At 43.5% G+C, this 18,761-nt stretch overlaps 1 protein-coding gene across 3 annotated transcripts in view; it reads right to left on the bottom strand.

The window, feature by feature from the left end:
* MTHFD1L (methylenetetrahydrofolate dehydrogenase (NADP+ dependent) 1 like) overlaps positions 1 to 18,761 on the bottom strand; it is a 1,409,858-nt gene that overhangs the window by 500,658 nt on the left and 890,439 nt on the right. For all 3 annotated transcript variants that reach the window (XM_085612491.1, XM_085612490.1, XM_085612492.1), the window contains exon 21: positions 14,546 to 14,685. In XM_085612491.1, coding sequence (XP_085468617.1) covers positions 14,546 to 14,685 — 140 coding nt within the window. The remainder of the gene's footprint in view (positions 1 to 14,545; positions 14,686 to 18,761) is intronic.

The raw sequence follows: 18,761 nt of genomic DNA, 5'->3' as shown, positions 1-18,761 counted from the left end.
AACTATAACGTGTGTGAAACCTATGGTTTTTTAAGTGAATTTGCAAGGTTTTTTAAATGCTAATTCCTAACTATAACGTGTGTGAAACCTACGGTTTTTTAAGTGAATTTGTAAGGTTTTTTAAATGCTAAGTTATGTACGTTTTATCATATTTTTTATATATTTATTTTACACTACGCTACCTATGTATACAGTTATAGATTGACTGTATCCTGTAATATGGAATGGCTCATTTAAAATGGTTTTTTTTCTTTTTTAAGGATTTTCACCATGCGCACACCCCGCGATTATTTGAAAAAAAAATAAAAAAATTTCACCCTTCGGGGTCCTTCAGGGACCCCCTGACAAAGGCTAGGGGGTCAGGAACTCTCTACCCTGCCCCCTTTTCACGTTCTCCACCTCTCTTTTTCACTGTCACACACATAACACACAAAATGGCGGCCGACACTTCCTGATTTCGACCTATTCAAATGTTGACTGATATGTAACCACCAATCAGAATTAGGTGCGCGCACCGTGCGCGCACGGTGCGCGTGTATAGATATTAATATGCTTTTAAATGCTATTTTCTCAGGAACTACTGAACAGATTGACACCATATATGCAAAAGGCACATGCCTGACCTGAGGACTACCTCTTTGCCAAATTTCAAGTAATTCTGTTCAGCCGTTCGGGCTGTACCTTCGACTAAAGGTCCTATGGGAAAATGTATGGGGAAAATGCGTTTTGGGACCCCCCTTTTTTCTCAGCCCCCGCTTGACGAATCACCCCGAGACTTTCAGGGTAGAAGCTGAGCGGAGCGCCCTATTAGTTTTGAAAATTTCGCGAGGATTCATCAACCGGCGCCAAAGTCATTCAAAATAGAATTTTCAGATTTCCTATGGAAACACGGTCCTAACTATAACTATCTACTGGCGACCGCCAGTAGATTATATATATATATATATATATATATATATATATATATATATATGTGTGTATGTAATAAACAAATGAATTATGATTTTTATTTAAAGTACAAACTAATAACTGAACATTTTGAACTCTTTTGCTGCTAGGGCTTTTCCCCCTAGAATGCTAAAGCCCTTTTTTGGCTATTTGGGGTAGTTCGCGCTTAGGCCTCTATCATTTTTTTTTCAACTTAAGGCATCTACACCAAACATGCATCCTTTTTTCCTAACTTCCTGGGAATTCCAAAGTTAACAAGGGCTTGTGGATTCCCCTGGAAGGAACTGAAAAAATTGCCAAAATATAGCACATGTTTGTTTTTTGGGGGAAAAATAGGAATTAAGGGGCTGATTAGGATGGCGAGAGGACTTGCGTCCAGACAGGCTGTCAGCGGTTCCGACACAGGCATTATGATGCGACCGCCACCACGGCGGTTGCAATGCCTATACTTTGAATTATGGCGGGTGCTGCTGGCTGCAGCACCTGCCGTAATACAAAATAGGGACACCCGACATATCCCTGCACTACGTGGCAAGCACCATGTGGTGCCTGACAGATGATGCAGGGATATGTAGCCCCCAGTGTCAATATCGGAGGGCAAGGGGGACACGTTACAGGACCCCAAAGTCCCTTTCTGTCTGCTTTTTGATGGCGGGCTAACCGTCATGAAAAGACAGGCGGAAAGGGACATTGTAATCCCTACAGCGGTGTCTGGTAAGCGCCGTCACCATGGTAGGGAATACAACCCTCTCCGACGAGCTCAAGGAGCCTGTCAGATGCGTGGCTGTCGGTCTTGCTGACTGCCAACGATCCACCCGCCATTGAAATATGGCAGGCGGATAAGATGGTACCGGTGGCGGTGGGACCACCACCGACAAGTTGTCAGTGGGGGTCCCGCTGTTATAATCAGCCTCAAAGTGCTCCACTAAATAGCTTTTGTTTTTTCCTCCTAAAAATGGCATCAACCAAAGGTTTGCTGTGCTAAAGTCACAATTTTTCTGGATGTCAGGAACATGCAGAGCTGAATCAAAAAAAGTAATTTTCATACCAGTTTTGGCATTTTCCAAATAGGTAGACCATTTTTCCTAATATCTGGGCTTTCAAACTACTTTGTTTGTGGGGGAACCAGCATAAAACCCATGGTGATCCCAAAAAGCTATAGATTTCTGAAAAATAGACAACATTCTAAATTCAACAAGGGGTCATTTGTTTAGATCCCTCAAGGTTTTACCAAAGAAACTAATTGTTGAAATAAAAAATATTGAAAATAAGTAGGAAGTAAATGGTCATTTGTGAGAACGTTTTTATTTGTAACTTCTTGTTACGAAAGCTGATTTACAAAAGCAATATGCAATTACGTTCTGGTCGCCGGGATATATAAAGTTTATAGATTCTCCAAGAACGAGTGGGACCAAGAGCTAATAACTGAACTGCACCTCACACTGGTTTTTTATTGTGTACCGGGTATAGAGCAATTAATATGGTAAAATATAAAGAGTGTAAAATGGGTATCAAAAAAACCTATGTATTTCTGAAATAGACACCAGATACAGAGTTTATGAGTAGTGGTTATTTCTACATCTCTGAATTTATGGGTACCCATGCTATCATGCGATTCAGAGGGCATTTAGCAAAATGTCTTCTTTCTTACACACTGTCTTACATTTGGAAGGCACAAATGAAGAGAATTGGTAATAAAAATGTTCTACTATTCTGTATTCCCAAATGTCCCCCCAATAAAAATGGTACCTCATTTGTGTGGGTAGTCTAGTGCCTGCGACAGGAAAGGACCCTAAACACAACATGGACATATCACATTTTTTCCACTGAAAATCACCACTTTTTCAATGAAGCTAGCTGTGGATTCTGGTCCCTAGCTCAGCTAGCACCAAGATAAATCTAGCAAAACTGTAAATTTTTTAAAACCAGACACCTGTGGAAATCCAGGGTGGGGGGACTTGTGTGACTCTCAAAAGGTTTTCTTACTCCGAAACCTAGCAGACCTCAAACGTTGATGAGAAAAACCAAGTTTCCTCACATTTCTGTGATAAAAAGTTTGGGAATTTGCAGGGAGCCACACATTTCCTACCAACTGCCATGTCCCCATGTCTTCCAATAAAAATAGTACCTAACTTGTGTGGGAGGCCTAGTGTTCACAACAGAAAAGGCCCTAAAAATCATTTCCGGTCACAAAAATGATCTGATTTGGCAATGAGGTGGCAGCGTATTTTTTGGCAGGGGATTTAAGGCCACCCTGGGAAACCTACCAAACCCAGGAATTTTTGAAAACTAGACACCTGGGGGGGTCAAGGGTGGTATGTATCGCGTGGATCCCACAAAGTTTTCTTAAACACAATGGCCTGCAAACCTCAAACGCTGACAAAAATTGCACATTTTCCTTGCATTTCTGTGATGTAAACTTCAGGAATCGGCAGGAATTCACAAATTTCCTCCCACCCAGAGTTCCCCCACTTGTTCCGATGAAAATGCCACCCCACTTGTGTGGCTGGGCCTAGTGCACTTGACAGGCACGCATCAAACCAAGGTCACTGGAAGTGCCTGTTGGGGGACACTAGGCCAAGTCACACAGTTGGGGTAGCATTTCTATTGGGACAAGTGGAGGAAAACTGGATGTTGGGAATTTTGTGGATCCCTGAGGTTTCTGGAAGTTTATGTCACAGAAATGAAAGGAATATGTGCAATTTTAGTTAAAGTTTGAGGTTTGCACAGCATTGCAAAAACAATGTTGAGGGAACCATTTTATGCACACCACCTTGGACTCCCCTGGATGTCTAGCTTTCAGAAATGTCTGGGTTTAGTAGGATTCCCTTTGTGGCTACGGAGCCCAGGCCCAAACACTGGAGGCTACTCAAGGAAAATCTGCAATTGTAGTCACAGTTTGAGATCTGCAGGGCTTTGTGTGTAAGAAAATGCCATGGGATCCACACAAGGCACACCATCTTGGACTGCCCCAGGTATTTCGTTTTCAGAAATATCTGGCGGTGGTAGCTTTCCCTAGGGGGCAGCTAACCCGAGCCCGAAAACTGCAGCCATTCAGCATAGCAGTAGGATGCTACTGGGACTCAGCCCAACTCTGCTACCCATGTGTTTAAAAAACAAACAAAAAAAAAAACATTTTGTTTTCCAAATTACCCTTCTTGTCATAAAGATAGGAATGCCCTAGGGTAACAGAAATGCTTTATTGCCCATTCTGGGGTCGGAGTATTGGCTTGATGCCAGAGTAGGTCGCTCTAGCCTTTTGTTTGCTTAGGTGCTATGTTGAAATTCCTGGTTTCTAGAGGTCTTTCAGTCACCCTGGAGCCGATTTTAGGTAAACACCCTCAATGCACCCCCTGTTCTGGGGTGGGAAAATGGCATGATGTCTGGGTGAGTCACCCCCATTTAAAATTTTTGTGAATATTTGTCCTGTGGTGACTAGGGGCCTTTATGTCCCCCGGAGGAAGATTGTTGGCACACCGCCTCAATTCACCCCGGTGGGGGGAGGGTTTAGGGAGAAGGACGGATGCACCTGTTCTGGAGTGGAAGCACAGTGTGATGCCTAAGGGGCAACAAAAGGGGTTTGGGGACAGCTCAGATTTAATATTCCCACTGCAGACTAAATATAATTATTACACATTTATAGAAAAATCACAGTATAAAATTAAAAAAATATAAATTGAAAAATTCATAAAAACTTTTAAGTAACCATAAAAAAAACACCAATTTCTTTAAGCAACTTTATCTATTAAAATGTACTTACAAATGAAGTTAAACTAATACGTTTAAAAAGTTTATATAAAAAATAACCAATATAAACATACACAATTAACACTAACATTTAAACAAAATCACAATAAAACTAAAACATTATTGGATCTTTAAAAAAAAACATTACACATTAAAACAAAAAAAAGCAATTATCTTTAATTAAATGTACATTTATTAAACTGAATAATTAAAAAATTATTTTAAAAAAATCATAAATTAAATAATTTACATAACTAATAATGTAAATAACCAATTAAAAAAACTTTACAAAATAGGAATTAAATGTTACAAATTTACATAATTAAAAATCTAATCAATCAACTAAATTTAACAAATTGAAAAAGTATAAAACTATTAAAATATATTCAAATCTAACTAACAATTTAAAAAATAAATATACTCAAAAACACTTTATAAACTTTAGCAAAACACTAAAACTACTAGAAAATTACAAAGAACTTTAATAAAAAGAACACAAAATCATACATTACAAAATAATAAAAACATGTACAATCATATTTAAAAACATTAAATACTTAAAAACAAGACATGGGACCGAATATTTCAGAGAATATCACCATCACAATATTTATTCCAGACAATATTTTTGACACAGTGTTAACACTGTGTACCGACAACGCAATAATGTGCCAACAAGCATAGTGTGTAAGAGGAAATTAATTTGATGCTGATATAATCCTGAAAACTGTGTTTGTTTTTACCTCTCCCTCATCTGCTTTGCTAAAATCGCCTCTTTATACAGACCACTCATCCATACCCTAAGATCCAGAGGCATAACCCTTCAATAATATTAAGTCTGAAAACAAAACCGACACTGCTATTGTACAGTTGCCAATTAGTCCGTGAGGCTGAGGAGAACCTGCAGAAAGAAGATTACAATAGTGATAGCAATCAACCACACATACTTTCATGCAACAGAATTAGTTGAAATCCCTAATTTTCCAACCCATAATTAAACGCATACCCTTTTTAAGGCAAAGAGGCTCTCCACATAAGATATCATTTAATCCATTAGCTGCTAAGGCTTTTCCAACCCAGTGCTGAGGCCTTTTTTTTTTGCTATTAGGGGTACTTTGTGCCAACGCCTTTATAAAATTTTCCATATAAGGTATCCACGCCACCTTTGTGTACTTTTTCACATCTCAAGGGAAATCTAGGGGTACCCAGGATTTGTGGATTCTCCTGGATGGGTGAGAGAAAATAGCTAATATATAGCTACACTTTGGGTTTTTGGGGGAAAAATGGCGAACTACTGCTGCACAATGAAGTGGGACGGCTATGTCCAGACGTGGGTCGCGTGCTCTCCATGCCATGGAGTCAAGCTATCCTGGCTGATGAGGGCTGAAAGCCCAAAACCGGTCCTAGAATGCTTGTTTCCAGTCCAGGGAGGAGCTAGCCTGGTAGTTCGGACTGGACTGTTCCCATCGGGGCGCAGGGTCAAGACTGATTTGCCTATGGCTGGGTCCAAACTGGAATGAAATGGTGAGCAAAAAAACGATGGATTTAGGCCCAGATCTCTGTACTGGGATGAATGTATGACACTGTTCTGCATTCTGTCCATCAATTGTTCTTTGTGCATTTGTCACCCCGAGTGGGACGGGTATGCCCAGATGTGGATCCCGTGCTCTCCATGCCACTGGAGTCAAGCTATCCTGGCTGATGAGGGCTGAAAGCCCGAAACCGGTCCTAAGATGCTGGTTTCCAGTCCAGGGAGGACCTGGCCTGGCAGTTCGGGCTGGACTATTCCCATTGGAGCGCAGGGTCAAGACTGATTTGCATATGGCAGGGTCCAAACTGGAATGGCATGGTGAGCAAAAACATTATGGATTTAGGCCCAGATCCCTGTACTGGGGTGAATGTATGACATTGTTCTGCATTCTGTCCATCAATTGTTCTTTTTGCACAAGAAAGTGCCTGTTTTTTCTTCCTAAAAAGGTCACCAACAAAAGGTTTGCTGTGCTAAAATCACCATCTTCCCAGCTTTCAAGAAGAAGAAGAGCTGGAAAAAAAAATGAAAAAAAAACCTTTTACCACAAATTTGGCACTTTTCTAAGCGGTATTCTATTACTCCTCGTTATTGTGCTTTGAGCCTATTTCTAGTTTACAATCCATATTTATAAAGCGCAAGCATATTACCCCTTAAGGTTTTAAGGCACTGGGGGGGTCGGGGAATTAAGTAAGCTATTGCCCAGAGCCACATGGTAACGAGCTGAGCTTCCGCCGGGTATTGAACTAAGAGCCCTGCGCACTGGAGTCAGCTGCTCTGGCCCCTGCGCCACACCTCTCCCAGTTTGTGGTGGAGACAGATGAGAAACCGAGCTATACATTACAGAAAAGAGTTCTGAATTCAGCAAGGGGCAATTTGTGTACACCCCACATGATTTTCCCACAGAAATTAATTGTTGAAATAAAATAATATTGAAAAGGAGTACGGAAAAACAGATGTGACAACATTTTCAGCTGTAACCTTGTGTCACAAAAGTAGTCTTTCAAAAGAAATATGCTGTTATGTCAGCTAGACCATTCTGTTCAACACAATACACCCTAAAATTCGACTTGTGGAGACATCCTATTTTACCTAGCAGAAGCTGTGCTTTTTTATGACGTGGATAGCTGCGGATATTGGGCCCTAACTCACCCGCCACCTTGAAAAACCTGTGAACCCCAGACATTTCTTAAAGCTAAACATCTAGGGAGTCCAAGGTGATGCGACTTGCCAGGCTCTCACCAGGTTTCATGTTTTCTTGCCCAGAAGCCCTCCTAAACCTCAAACTTTGTCTAAAAATGCACATTTTCCTCATATTTTTGGGATAGAAAGTTTTGGAATCTGTGCAGAGCCACAATTTTTCACCCACCCAGCGTTCAAAGTCTCCTGATAAAAATGGCACCTCACTAGTGTGGGGGGGGGGGGCTAGTGACCCTATCAGGTACACATCAAACCAGCATCAACGAGTACTCGCAAGGGTTGAAAGGTTAATTAGGGTGTTTTGTACGTAACTGCATGGTGAGTGGTATTCTGGAATACTAGGGAGTTTGGATGCTGTGGTTTTCCTATTCGTGATGCCTTAAGAGTTGGTCGCGTTTTTCATAAAACACATTTTGTGGTAATCTCGCTGTCTGCCTACTGTTACAAATTTGCCAATGAGGCACCATCTCAAACTCATATCTTCGCTCTGCGATGCATGCTTGATTACACACTGTTGTTGCCTATTACCTGTCTATAAAGAGACAATTGGATGCATTTCTGACTCAATTTTCTTTTTTGAGCACTAGCATGTCATACGTCCTTCCATCTGCTCCTCTCACCCTGGTCTCTCGTAGTGAGCATGAGCATTTTAAAAGTGTGCTCAGTTTTCAGGTGTATGCTACTATGAGGGTGATGTACAAGTTACTTCCCTTCGGTAACGATTTATCTGTAAGAGACATAGGTTAGTTATAGATTCCTTTCCTTAGAATTCCCCCAAGCGTCAGACTGGATCCAGATAATTTTTTCTTAGCAGTACCTCTTCGTGTTGGTAGGTGGCGTCGGTCGACTCTGTGTCCGTCGCCGGCATCGTGGTCGCCGAGATGATGTCGCGGTGCCTACACAGACGCTGCCTCTGCGCGCTGACGTAAGTTCTGACAAGACTTTCCGCGCCAGAAGCACAGAGTCACTGACCACTGGTGCGCCACAACTAGGGCCATGAAAGGGAGTCCCTATCCCTAGAAATCAGTTCGCAGAATGGGGAGGATAGGTGGGACGGAAACTAACCTCTGTATCTTACAGATACAGTGTTACCGAAGGTAGGTAACTTGTTCATCTGAAAGACGGTTAGTTATAGATTCCTTACCTTAGAATAGATACCCGAGCAATACCATCCCCTGAGGAGGGCTGCAAACTAAGTTCACACCAGAAAGTCCTGGAGGGCAGAACAGGCAAAATAGCTGTCCCTCCAGACTTGGCTGTCCAGGCAGTAATGTCTGGTGAATGTGTGCAAAGATGCCCACGTGGACGCAAGAAGATGTCATGAAGTGGGACTCCACGTGCCAATGAAGTAGTTGCTGCCGTAGCCCTAGTGGAATGAGCACGCAGCCCCACCGGAGGTTCTTTTTTTGCTAAAGCGTAACAGACTTTAATATAAAGGACAACCCATCGATAGATGGTACGCTTTTGGACAGCCTGACTTTCTTGGCACCCACATAGCCAAAGAAGAGTTGATCATGCACCTGGAAATCTTTTGTGCGGTCAAGGTAGAAGGACAGCGCACATTCAGGGTCCAGACCGTGGAGTGTCTCCTCCTCCTTTGAAGGGTACAGAGGTAGGAAAAAGGTGGGCCAAGTGATAGTCTGTCCTAAGTGATAAGGTGCAACCACTTTAGGGAGGAACGAGGGTCTCGTCTTAAGTACCACTTTGTCCGGATGCACAGAAAAGAAAGGAGGCTTTGAAGATAGAGCCTGAAGCTCACTCACACTGCGAGAAGAGGTGATGGCAACAAGGAAAGCAGTTTTCAGAGTGAGGAGCCAGAGAGTACAATTGCGAAGAGGCTCGAAGGGAGAACACATAAGATAAGTTAAAACAAGATTTAAGTCCCACTGGGGCAATATGAAAGGAGATGGAGGAAAGAGATTAATAATACCCTTAAAGAATCTATTTACAATAGGGGACTTAAATAACAAGGGCTGATCTGTTAGCCGAAGGAAAGCAGAAAAAGCTACAAGAAAGCCTTTTAGAGTGCCCAGAACAGAGCCCTGCTGGGCCACAGAACGAATGAACAAAAGAACCTCAGAAAGAGGGGCAGAAAGGGGATGCATAGCCTTTGCTGTGCACCATGCCACAAACTTATTCCATTGACAGGCGTATACTGTTTTAGTGGGGTGATGCATGGCTACCAAAATGAAGTTCCCGACTTCGGGCAAAAGGCCAAAAGCTATCAACGGTCACCGCGCAATCTCCATGCAAGGAGGTGAAGGCTGGAGAGGTTCAGGTGGAGGACCGTCCCCTGTTGCTGCGACAGAAGGTCCTCCCGAAAGGGTAGTCTGATCGCAGAATCTATGTCCATGCTCAGGAGCTTGGGGTACCAGACTCTTCGTGCCCAGTCCGGAGCCACAAGAAAGAATTGGGCCCGGTTGTGCTTTACCTTCTTCAGCACTTGGGGCAGAAGTGGTACAGGCAGAAAGGCATACAGGAGGCCACAGTTCCACTAGCGACGAAAAGCATCGCAGTGTGAGTACCGCCTTGGAAACTCCAACGAGCACACCTGCTGATACAGAGTTCTCTTTGGTGGCGTACAGATCTAACCAAGGCTTTCCCCACTGCTGAAAGAGACTTTGCACTACCTCCGCGTCAAGAAACCATTTGTGATCCACCAGGCCCCAACCGCTGAGTTCATCAGCCCTGGCGTTCAGTGAACCTGCCAGGTGTTGAAGCGCCAGGCACATGCCCTGATGTTCTTTAGGATGTGCCAGAACAAGTAAGAGTAAACACTTTTTTCAAAGAAAAAATTCCCAATTTATGGTTTCATTTTTTGATTTTTGGATACTTGATTCTTCACAATTTGATTCATGCGACACAGGCAGATCAATAGATCCCCGTAACAAGATAGGACATTTAACAGCCAACAAGTGTTTCACCCTCTCACAATGGCCTTCCGGCCTGGGGCTTACTCAGGGTGTGATAAATATTAAGGTCTATGCATGTTCGTCAAATCCTGTTTCTGAATTCCGTAATTGTAACGGGATTGTAACACTTGGGCATTAGGTCTTCATAATCGGTCTTGGTAACAAGCGTCAATGGAACAATCGCTGAGGGCCCTCCCCGATTTATACATTGACGCGTGTTACCGAGACCGACTACTGGCTGTTAAATGTCCTTTCTTGTTACAGGGATCTATTGATCCGCCTACGTGTCATATGAATCAAATTGTGAAGAATCAAGCATCCAAAAATCAAAAAATTAAACAATAAATTGGGGAATTTTTCCTTGAAAAAGAGTGATTACTCTAACTTGTTTGGGCACATCCTAAAGTTCTGTACTAGTAATGGGGAAGGGGTCTCCCATTGTCAAACACGTAACCTTCACCAGACACGCTCTATTAATGCAGGATTGCTGAGAATCCGGACCTATTACCCCCCTTTTTCTTTGACCACATGCCCTGATGTTCCAGCCATGTCCAGAGGCGAAGGGCCTCTTGACATAGGGTCCACGACCCCACCTGCCCCGTTTGTTGCAGTACTACATGGCGGCAGTGTTGTCTGTGAACACCGGCACTACCTTCACTTTGAGGGAGAGAAGAAATGCTTTCAGTGACAGGTGGATCACCCGGAGCTGCAACAGGTTGATATGGAGCTTGGACCCTGCCGGAGACAGACGCCTCTGATCTCCCCTTCTCCCAGATGGCCGCCCCATCCCAGGAGTGACGCATAGGTCATCACTGTTAGGTCTGGTTGGGGAAGGGAAGAGGGATCTGCCTCTGACCCAAGCCGGGTTTGTTAACCACCAATGCAGTTGTTGTACAGTTCCCTCCAAGATCTGGACGTAGTCTGAAAGATTTCCCTGATGCTGTGCCCACTGGAACTTCAGGTCCCAGTGCACAGCCCGCAAAGGCCACCTGGCATGATCCACTAGCAGGATGCAGGAGGCCATGATTCCCAGTAGCCTCAGGGTCATTCTCACTGATATCCGGGGTAGAGGCTGAAACATCAGTATCATAGCCCGAATATCCCAGACTCGCTGCTCGGGAGGGTAGGCCCGAAACTACACTGTGTCCAGAACAGCTCCGATGAAATGGAGCATCTGAGAGGTAGGAGACGACAGCCTGGGGCGAGCCTGCCTTTAACAGCCAGTCGTAAAGATAGGGGAAGACTGGAACCCCTGATCTGCGCAGATGAGCTGCGACCACCGCCATCACTTTCTTGAACACACAAGGGGCACTGGTAAGGCCAAAGGGGAGCACGGTGACTAAAAATGCTTGTGGCCTACCATGAACTGCAGGTAGTGTCTGTGTGCTGGCAGGACGGCAATTTGAAAATAGGCGTCCTAAAAGTCCAAAGCCACCATCCAGTCTCGAGGGCAGACAGGACCTGAGCTAACGTGGGCATTTTGAACTTCTCCTTCTGGAGGAAGTGGTTGAGGGTCCGGAGGTCTAGAAAAGAACGCAGGCCTTTGTCCTTCTTGGGCACCAGAAAGTAGCGGGAATAGCAACCACAACCTACTTCTGGCGCAGGGACCCTCTCAATAGCTCCCTTGGCCAAGAGAACTGAGACTTCCTGGCTGAGAAGCACCAAATGGCCCTCCGACATGCGATCGAAAGACGGTGGCATGGAGGGAGGAGTAGTCTTGAAGGGGAGGGAGCAGCCCCTTCGGACTATTTGCAAAACCCACCTGTCTGACATGATGGACTGCCAGTGGGGGAGGTGATGGCGAATCCTGTCGACCACTGGACGTTGATGGCCCTGAAAGGTCGGACTACGAGGGTTTGAAGGCTGTTGCAGGAGGGGGAAAGGGTGGACTGGCCCACCCACTGGCTCCCAGACTCGCGAGGTTGCCGGGTCCCATGTCCGCGGCCATACAGAGGCTGGGCAGTTTGCATGAACCGGTGGCTAGGCAGGGCAGAACCTGGCTGGGCGCCCCTTCCGTAGCCACAAAGGGGGCGAAAAGCAGACTGGAGTGGACAGGAAGACGCAGCAAGGCCCAAGGATCTGGCCGTATCCTGAGAATCCTTAAAGGGCTCCAGCGCAGAGTCTGCTTTGTGGCCAAAAAGGCGACGGCCATCGAAGGGCATGTCCAGCATAGTTCACTGAACATGTCCAATAACTTTCGGGACCACTCCCGCAAAGACTTTGGATTCATGGCCCGGCAGTCGAAGCACGACTTCGACTCATGGTCGCGCTCCATACACCAAAGGTACACAAGGTGCAGATCCGTCACAGACATCAGCTTGTGACAGGAGACGCAAGGCTTGAACCCAGCCCAGCGTTGGGACTTCCCTCGCACACCAGGAGTCGATAGACCAAAAATTAAGTTGACAAAACGTCGAAAAAAGTTAGTCAAAAAGTGACTAGGGGCAGCTCTCTCCGGATCTACGCAAGGCTGGCGCGGAAAAATAAACAACTGACGTCAGCACGCAGGGGCGGCGTCTATGTAGGTGCCGCAATGTCATCCCGGCGACGGAGTCAACCGATGCCACCTACTAACGCGCAGGGGTACTGATAAGAAAAAATTCCCTGGATCCAGTCTGACGCCTGGGGGTAATTCTAAGGTAAGGAATCTATAACTGTCTCTTTCAGATTCATGATGCCACCATGCACTTGCACAGCAGTGCCAGGGAATAAACAAAGTACAAGAAATATACATTTAGACTACACAAGGCCAGACGGAGAAGCAGTACTATGAAAGAGAACATAGACTAGATGAAAAAACCTTGTGTCTCAAGGTACTGAATAAGTCTTTCCAGGCTGCCTTTACTGGTTGTCAAATTCAGTTTTGAGCAATTGCAGACCTTCGGTCAAGAGTAAGAGATAATGAATAAAACACTGTTAAGAGAAATATGAATACCTATGTGGGAACGTTTTAAAGATGACTTTATGGCATCAGGAAACACAAAAAATGATGACTGAAAGGAGTGAACTCTCAGCCCCATGTATTACTATAAGCTTCACTCCAGTTCACTGTTTTAGCTCACCTGTGCCACAAGACAGGGGCCAACCCAAATTAGTCATGACCATGCTGCAAATGAGACAGCCCACCCTTACTGCTAAGCCCTCTCCACTTGAACAAGATCAACTTCAGACGCATTTCAGCTATGTTGCACCCCATCAGCGAGTCCAATAAGGTCTTGAGTTCTCTGTATAAAGAGTTCAGAACTTGAATGCGGATACATCCCTCCCACTAAGACAAATACAGAACGTGAGGAAAGGATTGCTTGGATTAAATTTAGACATTGAAAATTACTCAGGACACAATCCAGTCCATTGTTTTTACCCACTCTGAGCAGTTGCAAACAGGGTCCACTGAAAACCAAATCATTTTTCACCGGTCCCAAAAGTGGCAAGACCATCAGAGCGGTCTTGTAGCTCACTGTATCAGACTAAAGCTGCACCCCTCTGGTGATGCCCATCCAGTGCAAAATATGTCCGGGTTTGCTTGTGATCTGCTGCAGGGAGGATTTGGCCTGGTATGTTGTACTGGAATGTCCCTTTTAGAGTATGGCAAAGACTGACTTGTATATGGTTGGTCCTTGCCAATAGTGGCTCAGTCAAACAAAATACCCAGAATGCGGCATGGTGGCTGAAACACATTCAAGCATTTCATACCCAACTATTTGTTCTTGCCCATATCATTGAGGCACTATGTTCAAGTCCTGAGCTTACATTAAAAAAGTCAATGCACCTCAAGTGAACCAAATGAATGTAACTTTTAGATCGCAATGTCTTTAGAAGGAAGACCTAGCCTTGAATATGGTGTCCACATTACATGGAATCATCTGGAGATCACAGTGCATCATGCTGTTCCTGAATTGTTCCATCGATTTCCAAAAATGTACTGTGGTCTTGGGGGATTCAGAGTCAGGGGGTCAATTTGACAATCAGTTCACAAAGGGATTTAAGCCGGCAACCTTCACATTACTGAAAAATCATCATTTAGAAGAATATCTATGTGCAAAATATATGCTGAATCAAATACACTCTTTACATGGTTTAACACATTAAAATGTACTTAACACAAAGAAGCATAATCCACTGCATTTCCAACTCCCAGTCCAACATGATGATTTAGCCCCAAACGTACATCAATGCAGGACATGCATTAGAGTGAGAAAAGAGTGCATACATTTGGTCCACCTCCGTGCATCTTCAAAGCTCGAACTGTTGCAACAAGTACAACTACATTGGGGACTAATCCAGACGATCTGCACTTGATGTTGAAGAATTTCTCCATCCCGATGTCTGCACCAAATCCAGCTTCAGTGACTAAGATCAGAAAAAAATTAAGAAAAAGACAAATCAGTGTGGTTACATTGGGCAACATTTTAAACGCAAAGCAACTTCCTGTTCTTATTTCTCACAAAATTTGGAAAATGCACAAGTAACTTGGGGAAATGAACAGAGGTGAGGCTACAAGTATCCGGGAACAAAGTGAGCACATTTCTAACCATCATAATCATTAATGCAGACTATGTAGTAAATCAAAATGTGCCATTCAAGAGGATACAGAAGGCCTTCTCTGAAAGGAGCTGTTGTGAAGAAAGAAACCACTCCTTTCAGAAAGGTGAAAAGGAAGGGACTTTAGATGTATACAAACATTTTACAACAGGCATATTAAAATTGCATTTTGTCTCCAATACCGCAGCTCAACAAGATCATCATCTAAGCACACAGGAAGTTGCAAGAGCTTGAGTTGGCCAGCTGATTAAAACTGTCAACTCTTAAAACTTCAAAGGTTACAGAAATAATGGAGACACAGTGCTGTGGCAAAATACAAGGGGGATATCAAACAGTGGTTGACCAAAGACATTTTATCATGCATTGTAACTCTTACATCACAGTGTAACATATTTTGATTGTGTCAAGCACACTGGGTACTTACTAATGAATATACTTCACTCTTGAATATCTGCTACTGTAAGTGACAAACTTACTGGCAGCAATCACTAAACTGGCTAATTCGTAAAGGCATGTGTGAGTGAGTATGGGAGTAGTACCAAGGGAGTATTCTGTCAGGCGTTTGTAAATCACACCTGAAACATTCAACTCTTTATGAGAAAAAGTGCGAAGAGGGCAAAGTCCCTTCTATTTGTACTAACTGTACATTTCCATTTTATTCCCACTTTAGATGGTTTGGGGGTCAATTCACAAAGGTATGTGAAAGAGCAATACAACGAAATTCTAAATCTTGGGGATGCATAAGAATATACTCATACAAGGATAATGTTTTTTTTAAGTTATGCATGGAAAGTGCTATGTACCAATACATTTGTGGAATACAACTATATTCCTTAATTTTCCATTCACAGAACCTTAACAGTGAGAAATCCATATGTATGGGGTAATGAAATTTGCAAAACTTCATTTAATGTGCCAATGTGAAGCCCACCCTTTCTAGACATACCCTTGTAAAACCAATGAACCACTGACTTTCAAGTACTTTCTAGAGTTTGGGAAGATGTTTTAATGATTTTCCCAACCTTTGAAAAGGCATATAAAAAAATAAGTTATTGAAGATTATCAGATTCTTGGCTATGCCACTTCTATATGAACATCATGCCTTTTGTGAACGTCTGTGGAGAACATAAACCGTATTAACGATGACAAAAGGTTTCCACACAAGCTGCACGTCTCAGAAAACAATACCCATAACAAATCAACCATTTTCTACATGGTCACCCCAGATTTTTTGCCATTTTGGGACTCTATTTCTGCTGGCTTTAGGACTCTGTGTACTTTACCACTCTAAAACAGTGAAGAAGTACCTGTGCGCCCTTTCTAAAGCATGCTGTACTTTGGACCTCCCCATTTGGTCTACTTAACTCCTCTACAAGTCCACACTAAATGGTGCCTAAAATGCAGCTATTGCGTGGAAATGTCAAACATGCTATTATGTGGGCTACAGTACTTAATTACACCACCCACATATGTGAAAAAAGGTATTTCTGCCAGGACCAACACTTTATTCTGGCTAGGCTACGAAAACTACATTTGCCATGTAGAACCATCTTTTTTATATATTCGTAAGTTACCGTTTAAGTGTGCATTGTAAGCTAAAAGGGCAAGGTGCTAATATATAAAAATAGGGGGCACGCTACATATTGGGGTTAATCTGCCATCACATAACAAAACAAGCCAAAACCTATTTCACTCTATAAATCTGGCTACACTTTTCTATAATAGGCTTCAGTGGGAATAAAATCGTTATCTTCCACCTCCACTTAGAATAGAGCTACAAGAAAGCTTCGAAATTATTTCCTGTTTAACTTTTAAAATCTAACTTAATGATGAAATTACATTTTTGATAAATTATATAGACGAGTAACCTCGTAAAAATGTACTCGACTGCTGGGGTCAAAAGTGACTTAAAACCAGTTCTGCCAATCATCAAAACTCCAGAGCTGGAATACACAGCCTTGGCTGAGAGTTGAGTCGAGAAATATGGCGTGGCCCTGAGCCCAGAAAAGACCAATTGGCATTAACTGCTGACCACTTAACAGGGATTAGCTATCTAGTAGTGGACAGGAACAGTTGGAAAAACAAAAGGCAGCTTTATCACTACGTCTTTTGACTTGAAGATGCCAAGGAGGGCATATTTTATTTTACAAAAATTATATACCTAATTTTCTGATATGGACCATCAACCAGCCCTCTTAATCTATTGGTCTGTTCACATTTTCCTTCTGTTCGCCACAGCATAGAGCAGGCTTCACCAGCGAGTAGCTTGGGAACTACTGGTAGCTCTCCAGCTACTAGTAAATAGCTCTCGTGTGCATCCCAGCCTTCTGAAACCTTGTGCTTGGTTGAATAATATATGTATGCTAAAACTGTAGTCAAGGCAAAAATATGTGTATTTGCAGAACTCATAGGTTGATGTACTTAAAGCTGTTTTTTGAGAGATAAATAATGTGGGGAGACGTATTGCTATTATAACTTTCAGGCACAGCATCTGTGGCTGGCATGTATAACATCTGCCTGCTTCGTAAGATTTTCAAGTGGATCCCCACTGAGTCCAGGAAAACGGTCACCCATGCGCTCGTCAGCAGCAGACTCGCCTAAGGCAAAGCACTATATGCCGGCACCACCCAGAAACTCCAAAGAAACCAAAGAACATCAAAAATGTCTTTGCCAGACTCATCCTGAACATCGCACACCACGGCCAAATTACCAGCCACCTGAGAGACCTGCACTGGCTACCTATCAACAAAAGAATTACTTTCAAGATGCTCACGCATGCCTACCAAGACCTCCACAATGCTGGATGTACATACCTTAACCACCGCCTCTCCTTCTACACTCCCACCAGACATTTCTGATCCGCCCAACTGGCCCTGGCCACCATCCCACGGATCCGCAAGACCACAGCTGGAGGAAGATCCTTCTCCTACCTTGCTGCAAGACCTCGAACTCCCTGCCCCAGCACCTCAGGCTATCACCATAGCTGCCACAATCCAGGATGGACCTCAGACCTGGTCTTTCGAGTGAACTGCAGATCCCCCTCCCCCCCCCACACACTCAGCACTTTGAGACCCTCACGGGTGAGTAGTCATGCTTTATAAGAAACCTGATTGATTGACATTCCAAACTGATAAAGCTTTTTTTCCATTACTACTAGCAACCCTAACTGATGCATGGAGGTGATCACATCACTGCTGGTAATCTTGCATATGGCGGTCACTAATGTTATATTGCCTGATGTGGTCACTATTACAACACTAATAATAGTAACTGGCAATGATTTTCGTTCGACATAAGTAGCTATTATACAAAAGGTTGGATACCACTGGCATAGAGCATGGGACAAGCGGTCATCCCACTTCAATTGGTTAACTTTACTTGAGTGATCGCTTATCGCTCTATGACATGGAGCACATCCTTACACAGAGTAGTTCACTTCAGTTCCAGAGACTATTATGGCAATGTGTGCTTTTCAAGACCCAAAAATATTTTTGCTTTTGGACAATGTTTTTTTTTTTTTAATATTGGTGAGGGTCTTGCAACTTTCCCAACAAAGTTTTACAAAACCCATTTCAAAACAGTACTGACAAAGCCAAAATGCCGTTATTGCTCTGAATCTCACTGAATCAGAGCCCAAATGCAGGTGAGCACAGATTTTTATTTTTTATGCTGGGAGGCTAGTAGAGGGTAGGTTAAATTCGGAGCCCATTGGTTTTGATGCATATATAGTTGTGCTTACGTGTAGGGGAGGTCCATGCATGGGGTATTCCTAGTTTATTAGTAATAGTCTACTGGGCTAGCTTTGGGGTGATTGTTTTAGATCTGGGGACATTCCAGTGTTTTCATGTGAAAAGCAAATACAAACAAATGCAATCCCGACATCC

This window comes from Triturus cristatus, chromosome 6 (genome assembly GCF_964204655.1).
Source record: "Triturus cristatus chromosome 6, aTriCri1.1, whole genome shotgun sequence".
NCBI classification, from domain to species: domain Eukaryota; kingdom Metazoa; phylum Chordata; class Amphibia; order Caudata; family Salamandridae; genus Triturus; species Triturus cristatus.
The sequence above is the reverse complement of the archived record's forward strand: the minus strand, read 5'-3'. Positions and strand labels throughout refer to the sequence as shown.